The sequence below is a fragment of the Pagrus major genome, chromosome 22, assembly GCF_040436345.1.
Source record: "Pagrus major chromosome 22, Pma_NU_1.0".
Lineage (NCBI taxonomy): Eukaryota > Metazoa > Chordata > Actinopteri > Spariformes > Sparidae > Pagrus > Pagrus major.
The window spans coordinates 14,616,086-14,634,555 of record NC_133236.1 but is presented as its reverse complement, the minus strand read 5'-3'; the positions used below and the strand labels follow the sequence as shown (position 1 = coordinate 14,634,555).

The following is an 18,470-nucleotide window of genomic DNA, read 5'->3' as shown; positions in this document are numbered from 1 at the left end:
TAGAAAACTCGTCACAGATGCAATAAATACACAGCACCTCTGTATATGCCTTGTGGTGGACATTTTATTGCCTCAATTACATGTTCAACTAAAGTGATCTGGTTTAAAACCCTAACTCTCCTCTATCTCTCCTAGACACAGTGATTTATCACAAGCAATATAGTTCTCAGTGTCTTATTTCAAAAACACGGTACATACAGCACATGTCTTCTGTGTGTCTCAGGTTGATTTCCTGGCCTTAGAGATGCGCAAAGGGAAGGTGTATTTCCTCTGGGACGTGGGTTCAGGTGTGGGGAGGGTCGAATATCCGCATCACACCATTCATGACGGGAACTGGCACAGAATAGAGGCGTCTCGGTAAGAGGTTTGCACACACATACATGCACATGCTTTGTTTCTCAGTACACGTGAAGTGTTCCTCATACAAACATGCTTCCAAAGCCATGACTAATGTTGGCTGCAAATCGAAGGGCAGTCACATCCTTGGAAAAACAGCACTATAGAGAAGCATACTGATGATGCACAGCTCATTCACGTACATTATATTCAGACATACATATGTATGGATGCACCTGAAAATTATACTTACAACCTTGGAAAATAGGCATCACAAAGGCAATGCATTGAGGTGCAAACACATTGAGGCACTTTCATGCAAATGTATAGTCACCTATGGTATCTCAAGGTCCTGTTCTGTGATAAACATCAGCAACTACTTAGTATTGTTGGTATGTGTCTATGTTTTTATCATTATTTTGAGCTTTTAAAGCAGCCATTTTGTGTGTTCTTCCCATTTTTTCTTTTTGAGCTTGAGATGGACACAGACACTGAGATATGGTGCAACATATATAAGTCTTAACATGAAGAATTTATGTACATTTTAGCGATTGCGTTATATAAATGGAAAAAAGAAAACAAGTTTTATTGGACATGTTGCACGCTCCTGTATCATGTTGTGGACGTATGGCATTGATTTCCAATATCATATATTTCAGATACTTCAGAACTTAATTTAACAACAACCAATAGTTACAGCAAAAATATAGCAACCTAACAACCACAGGATATCATTTCATTCATGGTGCAGTAGAAACATGTTGTTTCACTTGGGAAATCAAAGGTTTGCAGCCTTTGACAGCCTGTGGTACATCATTACATATATAAACTATAATCTAGATCCAGTTTCTCTATGTGAAAACTGAAGTGGTGCTGTATACAGACTGTCCACCACACAGCCAGCGTCCCACCTGCAGCATGTATTACCATCCGAGAGATTTCCCAAATGTGTTTTCCAATTGGATCACACAGACTATATGTCTTGAAAATGTTCCCCTACACGACACAAAAATGCTGCTCCTGCTTTGAAAACAAACTCCAAGGTGGGAGATTAATTCCACTGTACAGCTCAGAGGTTTCACTGCAACAAACTGGCTCCGCTATGTGTTTCTATCATTCATCTTTAGCACCAAGAGTTCATAAAAACTGATTCCAAGTGGCTCCAACATCTTCAGTCTTTGTAAATGTCTTCTAGGAGAGACAGAAATGCAAACACATCAAGCCTGTCTTCTCTTTCTGCCTCTCTCTGTCTCCAGCAATGGGTTGAATGGCACCATATCAGTGTATCCTCTGGAGGGCTCTATGGCTGGTATGATGCCGACCCCGGCCAGTGCCAACTCGCCCACAGCCTACACTATCTTGGACGTCGACCAGAACGCCTACCTGTTTGTAGGAGGGATACTCGGCACTGTGAAGGTGTCTGTCTGTCTCTTTGTCAGTGTAACAACATCAAGAACCTGTCTGTCTTTTTGTCGTTTTTACATTTTCCTCCTTCGGCCTTTTAGAAAGCAGATGCAGTGAGAACATCCACATTCACAGGCTGCATGGGGGAGACCTTCTTGGATAGTAAACCTATTGGACTGTGGAACTACAGAGAGAGACAGGGAGACTGTAAAGGATGTGTTGTCAGGTACATAAACACTCACCAAGTTCTCATATTTTTCATAAACTGCAATATTCCTCGCTTTTAATATTCAAGAGGTTGCCTCGTCATCTTTGATATTTGCAATTTATTTTTGTGACATTTCAAACCCTTTGAGAGGTGGAAGGGAAACAAAGCGATAGTAAAAAGGACTGTTTCCTGTCTGTTCTTTTAGCCCCCAGCGTTCAGATGGTGAGGGTATAGTTCAGCTTGATGGTGAAGGCTATGCCGCAGTGGGCCGGCCGACCAGGTGGAACCCAAATATTTCCACCGTCACTTTTAAGTTCCGCACGTTTTCGTCTGAAGCCCTGCTCATGTATTTGGCGACAGAAGATATGGTATGTGTGCAAGAAAAGGAAAGATGATTATAACCCATGTTGTCAAATTTCAAATGTCAGTACCTCACAACACTTTCTCCCCGGCTGTCTCTGTAGAAGGACTTTATGTCCCTGGAGCTGTCAGAGGGCAAGGTGAAGGTGAACTTTGACCTCGGGTCAGGAGTTGGCAGCGCCATTTCAGATAGCAGACACAACGATGGACGCTGGAAATCCCTCACCATCTCACGGAACAAGAAACAAGGTAGACACACTAACGACAGTACTACTTTAGCAGAATAGTAACATTGAGAGAAAATAGATTATATATTCAAAGTACATTATGTCAGCCTGCCTGCTCTGTTGTTATTTATGTCTCTTTAACTGTCCACAAAGCCACGGTGACTGTGGTGGACATTGACAGTGGTGCTGAGGAGAAGATGGTAGCTACATCTCAGGGTTCAGCTACTGGTTTGAACCTCAGGGAAAACCAGAGGATCTATTTCGGAGGGCTGCCTACCATCGGAAACTACAGGTACACACACAGTTGTAACAAATTTAGACACTCACATATACTGTGCATGCATTTATTGTAAAGAAGGCCATAATATATAACATGTATTGTTGTTTACCAAGTTGTTTACCAAGTACAGTCAGCATTTTCACAACCAATTAAAACTGTTTTCAAACCCTTCAGTCTGTCGTTAAAGCATCGTGCCAGAAGTTTGAGAAGAAAAAAACGTACTAGTATAGATGAGTCATTAGTTGAAACTGTGTTTGTGAAGTGTGCTAATGCTGTAATATCATGTTTTGTCTTAACAGCATGACAGCCAGGTAAATAAATGAATAAATAAATCTCATAATCAGACATATAGTAGGCCTAATTTCCGCTGTATATTTCTCTCTGCATGAGGCTAGCCACGCTGATGATGCTGTATAGCCCACAGTGAATGTTTATGCTTGTTTGTATTATGGCTGGCCCCTGAAGGCTCCTGCTCCTCCACACGGCGGCTGAAAATCACCCTCTCTATCCTGTCATTATTCTGAATGTGACGTTTGTCTGTTCAGCAACATTTTGGTGGAATTTCTCACATTTATGACTCTGCCTTACAGCCATCATCGCCATAATCATATTCAAATTGTATTTTAGATGCGGATCCGAGTGTCTCCACCAATTATTTGTAGCACTGCAAGCAACAGTTTTTGCTGAGCTACAAAAATAAAGCTCTAAAGCATTACACTGCTAATAACATGTTCAGTGTGATCACAGCGCGAGATTAGCAGTTTTTCTTTCTCCTTTCCTTTTGAATAATACTGCAATCTGGATAATGCATGACATTCCATTAAAATCAATTAAACTAAAACGTGATTGATATAATAAATCCGACAATATGGACAAACGGCACATTCAAAGGATTCTTGTTGTTGACGTCCAGACGTCACTCACCGCTTCTGGATACATGATGCAATAGCTTCACTGCTGCAGTAATTCAGCTGTTTTTTAAATCATGTTACACTGCTGAGAGACAGCAAATTCCATGGATGTTGAAATTTCTTCCGCATTATGTACTCCCTACAGAAACTCTTTTAATTTCCTTACAGGCCAGAGATCACTTTAAAGCGGTATGCTGGATGTCTTCGGGAGATTGAAGTCTCCAGGACTCCGTATAATCTCCTCAGCAGCTCCGATTATACCGGGGTCACTAAAGGATGTTATGTAGAGGTAAGAGTGTCCACTTAGCTGTAGATTTATATCTCCTCAGCTTATTTAAACTCTGAAAATATTCATATACTTATTATAGTTATTATATATACTTATTATATTAACTTATAACTAGTTCATATATAATTGACACTGGTAGAGCATTTAAAATATATAAAGTCAACCATCTGCAGTACAATAGCCTTAAAGGAGATATATTATGCTCAATTTCAGGTTCATAATTTTGTTTTGGACTGTTTTTAGAATATGTTTAAATTTTTTAATGCTTGAAAAACACATCAGTTTTGGTCCAGTGCTGCTGCACTTTATTCCCCTTCTGTCTGAAATGCTGTTTTAGCTCCTGCTTTTTTAAGGTCCCCTCCTCAATACCCATTCTCCTCTGATTGGTCAGCTCACACATGCCTGACCCAACCAAGGACCTTTAATTATATCTGGACACAGCCTTTGAGGCAGAGGCCCCATTCATTCCTATGAAATCTGCTCAGTGGCGTTTTGTAGCCAAAGAAAACGAAAACTGGCCTGGCCCCGAAAACAAAGCCCGGCGCCTCCAGGGGGCTTGGACCCAGCATTGTGAACCACAACAGAGCAGCTGTGCTAAATCAATTCTCATGTACCAAACTAGCCGCGAGACATTAATTGTGCAAATGTCTGACGTAGTGACGTAGTTTGGTGTCACAAAGTCACTGAATTAAAGGCGGGACTATTGACAAGGCGTTTCAGGAACAGTGTTTTCTGTGGGAGAGAGGAGCTTCTGTTGTTTGGACTTTGACCTTTTTTAACATTTAAAGATCTTTTACATGCTCAAAAAACGTATATAAAACACTGAAGGAATGGAAATAAACAATAAAGAATAATTGGTGTCCTTAAAGTCTGGCTATTTACAGTGTTACCTACTGCTATTCAAGTGATTTAAAATGGTTATGTATAAGAGCTTTATTCAGGAGAACAAATTGCCTTTCTGCAAAACATAAAATAGTAAGATAGTGAAGGCCAGAAATGTAACTGAAAACTGTGCTATAGCTTTTTATTTTTCCACATACACACACAGTCTATCTATTGACAACCAGTACAATCCTAAAATACACACTCAATCACCTCTTATAAATTCATCATTCATTCAAAATTTCCTCGAAGCTACACAAACTCACATATACAGGCATTCAATCTGCATTGGGGTTTGAAAGCCTTACAAGGCTTTCACCATGATTTCTATACACTAGTGACATTCATTCATACACACGTGCTGTCATGCTCACAGAGTGTAAAACGACTGTAGAAAGGATTATACAGGCCCAGGGTTGAGTGTGTGTACAGTGAAGGTCTTTCCGTTCTTCTTATCTCGCTGTTTTTTTTCATTCAACCACTACAGTGTGCTACAAGGATGAGAGTTTTTTAGTGAATGTGTGTATGGGTATGTGTGTTCTTTGCAACCACAGTCAAAGTAATGAGAAGAGGATTTGATAGTTTTTGTAAATCAGCATGCTTATAAAAGTCGTCTCTTGTAAGAGTGGAGCTTGAACTTGACTTAAGTTTAGTCTGGTCTCTTTTTCCTGCTTTTGCTTTTCAAATCATCCTTTTTACTTACTTGTAAATTGCAACAATTTCATCTTTGACTTACAGAACCTGCACACAGTCAGCTTCTCTAAGCCGGGGTACATGGAGCTGGGAGGCCTGTCGCTGGCGGTCGGCACAGAGATCAGCCTGTCATTCAGCACTCTGGCAGACACTGGCACCATATTACTGGCAGTAGGTGGAGCCTCACCAATCAACCCTCAGGTTTGGTTAAAATTATTTTGTTCATTTAAGTTGAAACTCACTTTCTTAGAGTAATTCTTATTATTTTATTTAATAATTATTAATGGCATTCAGTTGAGCAGCAAAAGTTAATGGGATGGATTCTGGGCCGACAAACCAACAACCAAAACATAACATCTTTGGCAGAATTAGTTTCCTTGGAAATTTCCCCGGGAACTATGTTTTTTGATGTTCATTATAGGGGGGAAAAAGGAATTTAGTTAAAATGAACGCTATATCTAAAAGACAAATGAAATAACTTACTTTCAATTTATTATTGGATACTGAATTCTTTTTTTTTTTGTTGTACTTTCAGCTCATCTGCACTGACTAAAAGACTCTTTGAGTCTTGGTAAATGAGACTAATAAACTGGTAGTGTACAAAATTAACACTGTCTCTATCTTGGAAATTATTAAGAAATTTCCCCCCAAAAATTTGACTTTTGAGGGTGCTTTGGATGTACACAATTGTCCCAAAATGTAATGCACAATGTATATAGAAGAGCTAGCACAGGTACAAAAAGAGAGAGAGACACAGAGACAAGACAGCTCCAGGAGCTATCAGAAAACAAGTCACTAAATATCATGAAAACACTTTATTAATACATAACACATTAATTAATGGTCAATTTGTAGTTAATTAAACTTAAGTTATTAATTATGTCAGTATTAACAATGAAATGTTTTATAAACCATTTATTAAGCAAGTGCAAAGGTTCATAAACAACAGTTGCACCTTTATATTGTTTATAGATGAACTACACAGTATTGATTAGACATGTACACAGTATTATAACATCAGTTGCAACTTTACACTCAACAATTGCTTAAAAACTGGTTTATGAGACATTTCATTATTTGTTAACAGTGGAACAACTATTAGCTATAGTTTGATTGACTAGAAATTCCCTCTTTAATAATAATGGTTCATATAAAGTGTCACCAATCTTTGAATAAATACATTTTTATTTCTCTTTCAGAAGTTTAATTGACAGCTGTATACCAAAGTTAATAATTTGATTGAGACCTTCTGGCAAACATAGTATTGTTTCATTTCCTGTACACATACTGCAAAACAGTTTTTTATGACAATATATGCTATAATTATTTGGTATGAAATTAGTTGTAGTAATACATGGTCATATTAAGTAATGAAAAATTGTGTAATGATTTGTTACGTAACAATCTCTCTCTTGAACATTGTTAGGAAACTAAAAGTGCCTTAGAACAAAGCGTTTATTCATTAATTCTCCCGTTTTTTAAAAAATCTTTCCCCCCAGGCCAGGAATGCAAAGAGGAGACGCAGGCAATCTGGAGAGGTGGGTCCAACACGTGGACACACTCATACACACCCAAATACTGCACCTCTTTACCTAAGTGAATGACGTTTCCATAAGTGCATATTAATGAGATTTGCATTTGTTGGCAGCTGGGCTAATTGGATTGTGTTCTATCCAAAACACACACACACACACACACACACGCACACACAGAGACACACACAGACAAATGTCCAAAGGCACGTAGACGTAGTCGTTGTTGATGTATCGTATAGTAGCTACCTTCGCTTTTTAGCTGACCAGGCAAACACACACACATACGTGCACACAAGCACCTTTTCTCTAAGTGAATGAAGTTTCCATGAGTGCATATTAATGAGATTTAAGTTTGTTGGTGTCTATGCTAATTAGATTGTCTTATGACTAAAAACAATCACTCAAACACACACACTGACACACATATTTATACATAGGCAAACACACACACACACACTCGCTTGAGGCCCTCTTTCATCCTAATCTCTAATAAAAAATAAATAAACAAACCCATTTATTTAATCTCTGCTGGATACACAGTGCATTTGTTTTGTGAGGGTTGTGTTTGCACATGCATTCATATTTGCAGGTATGTGTGTGCAAATGTGGTTGCCCGTGTGCATGTTTGCGTGTGTGTGTGCATGGGTGTTTTAGCATAATGTGTATCTGTGTGTGAGAGAAAGAGGACGGGGGGTTACCTCCAGCTTATCCATCATCACTGGTTGTTGGACGCATAAATCTATTTTTGTTAACTATGCTGGCAGGCAGGGCGTGTGCGTGTTTGTGCGCGCGTGTGTGCATGTGTGTGTGTAGAAAGGTTAAGCGAGGTTAAAAACACCATCAACTCAACTTGGCCCTGACTAATGGATGTTTTAGAGGGGGACGGAGAGACAGGGGAAGAGAGAAGGGGACAGGAGACAAAGGATGGAGGGATAGCAGAGGGAGATTTAGAGGTGAAAGGAAGGATGGAGGTGAAAGAGCAGAGCTGGAAAGAAGAAAAATGCTACGAGCGTGGAGGATAACAGAGGAGAGGCCAGAAAGGGGAAAAATGAAATGATGAGGAGAGTTGATAGATGGAGAAAGAGAGAATAGTCACAGAGAGGAGAGATGAAAAGGAGGAGGAAGCTTGGAGCAGTATATGGGAAGCTGAGATGAAAGAGCGTGTAGTGAGAGGAAGAGTGGGAGATGATGCCAGAAGGAGCGAGGGAGGAAGGAAGAAAAAAGATTAAGTTTGACCATCCACAAACTGTAAGAAGAATTTGGTGTCATAGAAAGATGATCAGCATAGTGGAGTGAAGGCCATGATGGTTGTATGCAAGAGCTACTCAGCATTCTGGCTGAAATGAAAGATTTCTTATCATATAAAATGGGATAGCAGCACTTGAGCAGGTCTCAAATTGAAATATGGAGTGTTGATCTATTTGTAGTTATTATTCCAGCTGCAGGACTCACCCTTTATTAAGGTGTAGCACATCGGCAAGCAGTAGGATGAACTTCTCTCTCTCTGGCAGAAACAGTAACTGTTTAACCTTTTCATAACCATGGTTCCTTATCAGTATCTTTCACAGACAACATTATTTTTTTGCAAACATCTTCTTGTTCTGCACTCTGATGTTGTAAGCTGCTTGGTTTTGTCAACAGTCCCTGTAAATACACAAAACTGTACAATCAGATGAACACGTCTACCGTTTTCTAGACTAGAGAAGTGTGTAGTGCTGCACTGATGACGTTTTTTTGTAGGTTAACTCGGAAGTTAGCATCACCCTGACTCCCTCGACAAAAAGCCCATGGGACTCTTGCAGCACTCTGTTTGATCTCAATCACAATGTAACCTTAAAGTTGTTAACGTCTGCATGACAATATTAAATGTGTATCTTAGTTTGAGCAATTTATGTTTGTACGGGTAGTTGCATGAACTTACATTTGTACAGAGTGTCTTCCATGACGAATGCAACAGAGTTGCACATGGTCAGTATGTCAGCATGGATACAGACTCACTGTTGAAGGGTTTCATAACCCACTTCCACTCCAGGCTAATTGGTTTAGAATGGCGCTTCATGTGGCAGACCCTCCACGTGGAGTGGAAGTGGGCAGAGAGAGTGGTGTAGGGGTTTGAGAAAGGTTAATCTTTCCATAATGTTGGCTAATTTCAGTCATCAGCCTCTTGATATTGTTAAAAGAGCTGCAAAACAATTACCGATTAAACTGCCCATTACTCTCAATTGATTGTTGCTTCTGTGAAATTAGAATTAGATTGTGGAAAAATCTGCAGTACAGTTTCCAAAACCACAAATCCAAAGATCAGTTTTCATACATTTTGATCTTTGATTTGACATCTTATCAATTCATTAAATAACTGTTTCTGCTGTAGTTGGAATTACTACACATTATAACATAGTAATAATGACAAAAAACTGATATCAGTGTTGATGTACATCAAACCAGCCTCCCTCAAAAGTATACTTGAAAACATAATATAAGAATAAAATAAGTTTTTATTGATCCTTCCCCGGAGAAAATTCACCTTTAACAGCAGCTGAAGAGTTGTAAGCAGAGGGAAAACAGTGGTTCAGAGACAGATAAAAATGAAACAAGACAAAAGACAAGAAAAAACTGAATAATAGAAAAATAAAGTAAAAAGAAAAACATTTAAGAGGTCATATTATGCTAATTTTTAAGTTAGTAGTGGCACAGTTAGCTAGTAGAATAGCTTCAGCATCCCTTTTCACGCTGTGTCTTGAACGCTCCATTTTAGCTACAGAGTGAGACATCTCAATCTTTGGTGAGAGTTGCACATGCGCATTACTTAAAAGGCAGGATGTAGGCAATCAGAGACAGAGTAGGGCGAGTCATGCCGAGCAAGGTAGTGTGATCTAAAATAACGCCGCTACAGCAGTAGCAACTGTATGTCTGCTGACTGACTGGAGTATATATATGTTATAATAAATATATAAAGATACATATTCATATAACACGTGTTACATCGTGATGCACATAAGTTACAGAAGTAATGGCTCGACTCCAAACCTGGCATTTCAGGCAGTGCAGGAGCAGTGTTTTTTGTGGGAGAGTCCCCTTTGGCGTGGATTTGGGGCTTTTTCACTTTGCAGACCTTTTACATGCACAAAAATGCTACATAACAAAATAAAGGAAAGGCAAAAACCCAAAAAGCAGACTATGACCTCTTTAATAATACGGACTATGCACACCAAATATAAAACACCAGTTCTTATAATATTATGAATGGTCATACACAGGACTGCTAACTCCGGACAAAGCTTTTGCTGTGCCAGATTGAAAACCGCCATTCCAGCCCAAAGTATACATAAAGCATAAATAAACTTCTGTTAGCTGCGAGGTGCGTTGTTACAAAACGATGAAGAGATTAGCTTGGTTCATAAATATTACCACAAACAGTAAAAACCTGCTTCACCCTGTCTGCTCTCTGTGCTGACTTCAGTCACAGCTTCAGCCTGTTTTACTTTCACACAGAAACTGGCACGCACATGAAACCCAAAGCCAAAATACAATCATACATGTATGAACTTCAAAAGATGTTGAAGGCTGCCTGGGTGTCTGTGTGTGTGTCTGTGTATGTTTTTAGTGTGAGTGCTGCATATGATTTTCTTGTGAATATGGGTTAGTGTATATGCGTGTTAGCTTCACAGTCTGTTGCGTATTTGGTTTCATACTCTACATGTCTGTGTATGTGTGTGTCTTTCCTTCAGTGTATAAATGCATGTGCTCGTGTGAGTTAATCTGCCTTTGTCTGTACGTGTGACATGTGTCTGCGTCTGTGCACCTGTGTGTATGTGTTGTGTGTGTGTGTGTGTGCGCATGCCTTTGTATCTGTGTGTGTGCGAGAAAGCGCAGCGAGAGGCATGTTGTAGCTACATCTCAGTTCAATTTGTCCCCGACCTCAAATTGAAATTCCATTTTCAGGTGGTAAATTGTCTCCCACTTCGCCCTCTGGCACACAGTGAATTAAAATTCAAATTAGCCTGACCCTGCACCGCTGCTCTCTAGCACCTCTCTGTCTGTCTCTCTCTCCCCATCTCTATCTCGCTCGCTGTTTTGCTCTCTGCCCTCTCATCTCTTCCCCCTATTATCCTCTCCTCTCTGTTCCTCTCATCTCTTGTTATCCTTTCCTCCCCGCTCTCCACTCCTCTCCTACCTCGCTTATTTCCCTCCAATTTCTCTCTATATACCCCCACATTCCTCCCCACTCATACCCCCACTTTCCCCTTTGACTTCTCTCTGCTCTTTAATCCCCAGTCTCTCCTCCCTCCTGTTTGTCTTCTCCCTTATCTGCCTGTTTTTTTTATCCTTGTCCTTCCTTTCTCCTCCTCTCCTCTTCCTGCAGTGCAGCATGCTGTAGATGGACATGTTTAATCCAAGTTGAGCTTATAGTATGATAATATTGCATTTGAATAATGTTAATGGCGCAGTTGTAAACCAATAAACTTTGATTATTTAAATCTTTATTTGCAGCTGGTGCTACCTGCTTCTTGCCTGGATGTATTCCAGTCATATTAAAAAGGGACAGTTCACCCCAAAATCAAAAATGCAAATTTTTCCTCTTCCCTGTAGTGCTATTTATCCATCTTGATTGTTTTGTCTATAGGCTAGCTAACTAGGTGAGCTAACTAAGCTAGTTAACATTGCAGCTCAGCCATGGATGCGATATGTCTGATCAAAAAGCTGACCCAAATGCTAGACACTTGGGCAGGCAGGAAGACATAACAAAAAGTGAGCTTTAATGTTCTGAAGCTATAGTCCATATAACAAAATCAGGCAACAAAAAGCAAAAGCAAAATGAAACAAAATTAAAGCCATGATGGCAAGAGGAACGCAGCCAGCAATGCAGATGATTGCAGGTAGATGTGGAACAGACTTGGAAACACAGATGAAAGAACAAAGAGTCAAGGAAACGCACAGACTTAAACACACAGGGGCCAATTAACAAATGACACCCAGGTGAGCACAAAAAAAATTTAGGAAAAAGACAAAGACTGGAAGTGTAAGATAAAATGTGACACAAGGATATAACCTACAAAATAAAACAGGAAATGGCTAAACCAAAAAACAGGATGTTCATATCCCGCAATGTCACAAGCCTCTCGGCCATGAATGGATGCTCATTTCCTTTTAGGCTGTGATAAGTTTGGCGGATGTAGTTCTCTTGGAATGAAAAATAGTTCCTATTTGAGAAGACAGACATCTCAACAACAGATATCTCCAGAACTCAGCAAAATACATGTTTTTGATTTTGGGGATTTTGGGGAGAACTGTCCTTTTTGATTTTGTGTTTGATAGTTAAGTATTTTTCCATTTTGATAAGGGAATTTTTAACAAGGTCCACCTACAATTTTTCCGAACATTTACTCCACATTAAAGACAACTTAAAGCTCTAAAAAATAGTTACTAGTTTATTTTTTGTCAAACTACTAGAGAAGTTGAACTTTCACACTCAGCTCTCAGGTTGTTTTTTATTTCTTGGGAAGTGATATTCAGTCAGATTCTTGTGGGAAATGTCATTCATAATTTCTATAATTCCATTATTGTTTAGTTTTAACCTTGTGAGATATTTTGTGTTATCAATTTTATGTTTTCTGTCGGTAACACACCGCTAACGCTGCATATCCTGCCCAGGAGACTAAATAAAAGCTATATTTTTAAAAAATACACCCACACATACATGGAGCTTTAACATTGCTGCAGATGGTTGTCTTAACTTTTACTCAACATCAAACTGTTTTCCTTTCTTATTTTCACTTGCCAATGTTGAATACATAATATAAGGAGTCTAATTTCTCCTCTAATCTAGCCTCATCAGTCAGTAATGGTTGATTAATTGGCCTTTTTAGGTGGTATTTGTTGTACAGTACATGAATAGTGTATACAGTGGGGATTAGTTTATCTTGACATTCATAGCCCTTCTCCCGTGCATCAACCTGGACTTCACCTTCTCCATTTCATCTCCTCTCCCCAGCTCTGTGTCCTGAGAGTAGTTTGGATGTTCACATTTCCACAGCTAATAAAGTTTATCTCCAACTCCTGCAGCCCTACCTCTCAGTCATGCTGAACAAAGGCTCTCTGGAGGTCCTGGTATTTACCGGCAGCCACAGTCCGCGTCGTGTCATCAGACGGCCTGAACAAGGCACACTCAATGATGGGAGAGAGCACTCGCTGCGCATAGAGAGGCTGCCTGGCAGGTTGGTGTTTGTGTTTATGTCCCCAGCTGTGCAACAATATTTTTAGATTTTTACTATGTGTAATCTCTGTGGGTGTTTTCCACCAGATCTTATGCAGTTCAGGTGGATGAAGAGGCCAAGAGGGAGGCAGCGCTTCCCAACGACCAGCCAGTGAACTTGCAGAGGATCTTCCTCGGTGGTATTCCTGCAGAAGTGGAGCAAACTTCCAACGGACCCAACATCCCATTCCAGGGATGTATATGGAACCTCATGGTCAACAGTGTGTACGTAACATCTAGTCGATACAGTATGTTTTGTTAAATGTTCATTGGACATATAACAAAAGTATAATTAATGTCAGCTTTGAACTACAGTAGAGAAAAAATAATACGTACCGGCCAACACTCCCCATTTTTGCAGGATACTCCATTTTTCACACCATGCTTCCTCTATTGGTAACCTCTCCCTGTGTCATAGTGATACAAATCAAATGCCGATTTCTCAGATCATGTGTGGGATTCATGTCGTGGTATCTGTCAACCCAACCCAGAGGCAGAGGTCGGCATGTGCAAACGACCCTGTCTGACATGCGTCACTCTCACTCGCCTCGCTCAAGCCCTCAGCTTGTTACTGAAAATGGGTGGAAACGGGCCCAAAGAAGAAATAATATACTTCCACATTTTACTCCACCTGGTGTGAGACCTTGCAGTTGGTGATGAAAATTTTAGATGTTGTCTCCGATCGCCTTTATGTGTACATGTTGTACGATTTTATTTATTTATTTATCCTCCATGTCTTCACACTATTTGGAGCTGAAATAACATCCATGCCTAAATTCTAGAGACTGTGTGACCCTGCCCACTCACTTTAAAGACAGTTATTTCTCCTTAACCGAAACTATTTTTGATTTTGATACATCCAGGTAATATGGCTCGGGCGTCACTAGATAAATATGGGGCAAAACAACAGACTCAGCGTTTGATTTAGAATATTTCTCTGCCCCTGTGCTCCACCGTGTTAAAACACTGACACAGGCAAAACCGTTCAATTTAATTTCCTTCACTGTTCACCTTGAACACTCTGTATTAAATACTTATGCTTCAAACTGAGCATCTTTGCCTCGTTATCCAAATGTTTACCCAATAATGTTTTCTGGCGGTAAATAACAGGCCTTATTTTGACCTCATACACTGTTGGGTTAAAGCAGAGTTAATATGATTGCAGGAGGTCACGGTGGTGTTGTTGATGATGATGATGATGATAAAGTCGGCGTCTCTTTCTGCCTGAACAGCAGTAATAGAGCTGTCCGACATCATAAACATACTCATAACTCAAATTACACTCCTCTCTCATCTTTGTGTGTTTATGTTTGTGTCTGTTTGTCTATCGCTCACCTTATTTCACCCCTATCACCCCGGCACTCATACTTCTACCTAATATACATCTGTCTCTCTGTCGGTGAGCCCTCATCATTCTTGTGTGCATCTTCTGTTGTTGTTCTTGAAGCACCTAACTCAGACAGCTCTTACTGTACTTACTTTTTGTTGTTAAGGTGCATTCAGACTTAACGGACAACAAATTAAAGAGGAAGAGTAATTAGTATATACTTCTACTCCCCTACAATTCAGAGGGAAATATTTGACTTTTTATTCCACTACATTTATTTGAATACTTTAGTTACTAGTTACTTTGCAGATTTAGACATCAACTTCTTTTGCCGCTCAATAAGCCAATTGGCATTTGGAGGAAAGGGGCGGGATGTGTGTCATTCAGCTGCCATCTTTGACATTACAGACTTTTTTCTATTCAGTATGCTTGGAATGGTTTGTCTCCTCTCCCTACATCTCTGACTGTATGCAGCAAACTAAAACGTTATTAAAAAATCAATCAAATTCATGATTATAAAGTCAGGCAAAAATGTACATACCCTACATACATACTGTGCATTTAGGCTAAACACACCTTAACAGCTCCCTGTGATTTTCATGTTGGAATTTTAGCTAATGATTCCTGTTTTAAACCTAATAGCCCGTCCGTCTCTCAGTCTCTCAGATTTCTCCCAGCCTGTGTCCTTTGAGAATGCCGAAATCGGCAGGTGCCCGTACCTCGCCCCGCTGCCACCTCCACCACTTCCGACAGATGAGGAAGAAAAGGAGGAGGAAAAGGAGGCGTCGAAGCCACTCAGTCCTCCACCGACCCCAGCCCCCGCTACACCTCCTCCAGGCTCTCCTGCTGTAAGTGGATCTAATTAGCATGGGAACACACAGTCACACTCATAGGCATAAGAATCATCAGGAATATTTTTCATCAGAAGGTGTTATGGTATTAAAAATAATAGTAAGGAATAGTCATTATTCATCATTACTTGTGTTCAGGTAGCCTGTTTTAACATTAAGATGCACACAAAAAACCCCACACATATTCATTTAAGTACAGTCAAAAGAAGCACATACGCCAATATGCATACACATTCTACTCCTCCATTTTCTTTTATTTTCTAACTGTTACTCACACATACACGCACACCAACACACACCTACTTCTCTCTGATGAAATGCAGCCATGGCCTCGCCGTGTTAGCTTAGCGCTTCATCACACAGCAGTTGTACAGCCCATTAACTCTTCTTTATAGTCCCTTTAGCCTTGAGCCACTAAACTCCACCTCTTGGCAAGCTGTCATGCAGTGCGGAGCTGCGGCGCTACGCTAGGCTAACTGTGCATGCCATATATGCTTTATGAGCTCGCAGGAGCCAAAACACTTTCAGCTAACATTTAGCCGCGATGCTAAGAGCCTGGTCGGCAATGAGTCATTCACGTCATACTCTTAGCATCGCAATATATTTCTCGATTGTAATGTATTACAAGCCTTACAGCAGTCATAGTTTATCAGTTACCCAGTTACCGGCTAAACTACACCTCTAAAAGGACATTGATCATGAAGCACAGAGCCAAAGAGCTATGCCAGCTCAGATATAACTCTCTCTGGTTTGTTGCTCTATGGAGCTGTAAGTTCATCTGTTTTATGATATACAGTAAACTGCAGCATGTGAGTTCCCATCTACATTTTCACAGACGCTCTGCAGTAATTATCTTTATGATACTGGGTATTTTGTTCATTTTGATCCTGTTGAGTCCATTATGGCTGGAACAAATTGCAACATACAAGCAAATGTCTCACCATATTTACTGTAAGAGGATAATGGAAGATATTTTTGAAAAGGTTTTGGTCTTCAGAGGTCATGACCTTAATCAGAAGAGAAATATCTTCATTGACTGATTTTTTTTTTTTATTATGCCTAAACAAACTAAATAAATATGACTGAATAAACAGACTGACCTTAAAGGACAACACAATTTCATACTGTTTTACTTTGTTTATATTTGGCAGACCCTGTGTTCCGGTTATTGTTATTTTTCTCAGTTTGTAATATTAGTAATATTGTAAATGTTGAAATTCTTCTCCAAAACTACATAGTGCCCCATTAACTCCACCAGCGTTACTATATGCAGAGTATAGAGAATGAAAGTCTCCCTTAATTAGCTTTTTGTTCCACTGGCCGTTGTCTACAGTGTGCATTTGTTTGGTCTTTACAAAAGGCTAAATCATGACACAAACTTGGTAATTACACAATTTGAAGTTCTTCTTCTCTGCAATGATAGATTTGTAGAGATGGATATATGTTTTCCATCGTCAGCAGAGTAGTCAGCAGGTTTGTCTTTTAATAGACGTGTCATGTTGTGCTCACCATGTGACGGAGCTCAGTGCACAGGTTGCAACATGCATTTTTCATCAACGGTAAAAGGATATTGTCAGAGCGGAGACATAATCACAAGCTGAATCACAGCTGACAGTAAACAACAGTCTCAGCATGTGCTCAAGTAAAGAGGCTTCTTTATCTGTCACTTCATATTCTCTTCTTCTGATTCTTGAGACTGTTGTGAGCACCAATTTAGAGGTTGGCGAGGCTCTGAAAGGGGCACCTTACAGTGAACCTCAGGAAAGTGAGATTCAGTGTTTTTCAGTTCTTCTATACTTGCTGTTCTGATTGATGATGTGACAACTGCCTCTAATTAGCCTTTTAAATCACAGCTCCCTAATTTCCCTCAGTTGTAAGGGAATTCAATGGGAACAAAGTATAACACTGGGTAGATTCTCAGCTGCAAAACAGCAGTTTTTGATTTAAAAAATTGGGAACAAGGCCTTACATATTCGTCTAAGCGTTCCTCTGTTGCTTCATTAACCTCTTTGACCTTTCGTGTTTATGACATAGCCTGCGTGTAGCTGATTGGACAGTTGTGTGCTTGTCATAAACACTATCGCTCCCACTAATCCCCTTCCTCCCACTCCCCAACTGCTGACCTGCAGGAGGCCACGCCCCCTGCTGCACCTGCTGCCACCCCTACTGCTGCTGAAGCCCCGCCCACTGCTAAGCAAGAGCCCATTCCGGACATGGTACAAACACACACACACTCAGACACACACACACATACACTTTGATACGCTGTAAAGGATCTCCACCCTCATATTCTTGATTAGAAGTGGCAACATCAGCTAGATTGCTGTCAAAAAACACTGCTTTATCATGACAGTATCCGCAGTCTGGTTTCCCTTTTTGAATTATGAATACAGCCTGTCGCCACCTGGTGGTATGGAGAGGTATTTCCTCTCACGCAGGCGCTGAATGTACGAGCTTAGCCGCATGTGTGTTGATGTCGGTTTGGTGTGTCTGGACACTGAAGGACATCGAGTGTCCAAAAACAAGTCTTTGTACGTTTAGATGGCTCTCACGTCATACAAGGTAACACCAGAGATCTAAAGGCACAGCTTGAAAATGTCAAGCTCATGAACATCAATCACTCAGACATTTTTTTGACTTCCCTCTCTTACTTTCATGTCTTTTTGCAATCTAGATTGTTGATTAAAGGGCATTGAACTTTAAAGGTGGCAATCCTGATTACAATTTTCATTCTTATTTTCAAATACTAGTCGTCGCATGCACAGAATGTTCTCATAAACATTTATTGAGCCTAATGTCGCTTTTATGGGACATGTTACTCTTGTCTCCAATTTAAGGTGTTTTCTTATTGATTTGATTGACTTAGTGATTTCCTATTTTAACCTATTATCACCTAAAGAAAGTAGAGTAAAGC

The 18,470-nt window shown here is 40.0% G+C and overlaps 1 protein-coding gene across 4 annotated transcripts in view; it reads left to right on the top strand.

The window, feature by feature from the left end:
• The window catches only part of lama2 (laminin, alpha 2), a 147,776-nt gene that overhangs the window by 120,667 nt on the left and 8,639 nt on the right, over positions 1-18,470 (top strand). For all 4 annotated transcript variants that reach the window (XM_073492815.1, XM_073492814.1, XM_073492816.1 and 1 more), the window contains 13 exons: positions 224-357; positions 1,593-1,752; positions 1,842-1,966; positions 2,154-2,316; positions 2,413-2,557; positions 2,689-2,827; positions 3,895-4,015; positions 5,636-5,791; positions 7,090-7,128; positions 13,189-13,340; positions 13,427-13,603; positions 15,364-15,553; positions 17,686-17,772. In XM_073492815.1, coding sequence (XP_073348916.1) covers positions 224-357; positions 1,593-1,752; positions 1,842-1,966; positions 2,154-2,316; positions 2,413-2,557; positions 2,689-2,827; positions 3,895-4,015; positions 5,636-5,791; positions 7,090-7,128; positions 13,189-13,340; positions 13,427-13,603; positions 15,364-15,553; positions 17,686-17,772 — 1,788 coding nt within the window. The remainder of the gene's footprint in view (positions 1-223; positions 358-1,592; positions 1,753-1,841; positions 1,967-2,153; positions 2,317-2,412; positions 2,558-2,688; positions 2,828-3,894; positions 4,016-5,635; positions 5,792-7,089; positions 7,129-13,188; positions 13,341-13,426; positions 13,604-15,363; positions 15,554-17,685; positions 17,773-18,470) is intronic.